Here is a 301-nt window from a genome sequence, read left to right on the forward strand (position 1 = left end):
GACCGTCAAACAAATGCCAAACCAATGAAATTTTGTATTTCATACTTGGGAATTGTGAAAATATGTGTATCATTTGCACATATCAATTCTTGTTCGATTTCGGGCTTTAAGTCGCTTTCTGGAAGGTTATACACGATCTGATGCGTAAATATAACCAGTTTAATGCAACAAACACTCCGGAATAGTGACATAGGCTTAACATACCTTAAATAACCTTTACATAACTTAGAAATAAGTTTTGGATGGTTTGGTATGCCGAAATCAAGTTTATTCGCTTACAGGGACTAAATTCGACAAACTG

At 34.9% G+C, this 301-nt stretch overlaps 1 protein-coding gene across 1 annotated transcript; it reads right to left on the bottom strand.

Moving 5' to 3' along the window:
• Positions 1 to 5: 5 nt before the first annotated feature.
• PHALS_07374 (uncharacterized protein) lies at positions 6 to 191 on the bottom strand (the record flags this gene model as incomplete). The annotated part of the gene is made up of 2 exons (XM_024720829.1): positions 6 to 137; positions 174 to 191. The coding sequence occupies 2 exons, from the start codon at positions 189 to 191 to the stop codon at positions 6 to 8; spliced, it is 150 nt and encodes a 49-aa protein (XP_024585989.1).
• Positions 192 to 301: the final 110 nt, after the last annotated feature.

The sequence above is a fragment of the Plasmopara halstedii genome (genome assembly GCF_900000015.1).
Source record: "Plasmopara halstedii genome assembly, contig: Scaffold_3109, whole genome shotgun sequence".
Classification (NCBI taxonomy): Eukaryota; Oomycota; class Peronosporomycetes; order Peronosporales; family Peronosporaceae; genus Plasmopara; species Plasmopara halstedii.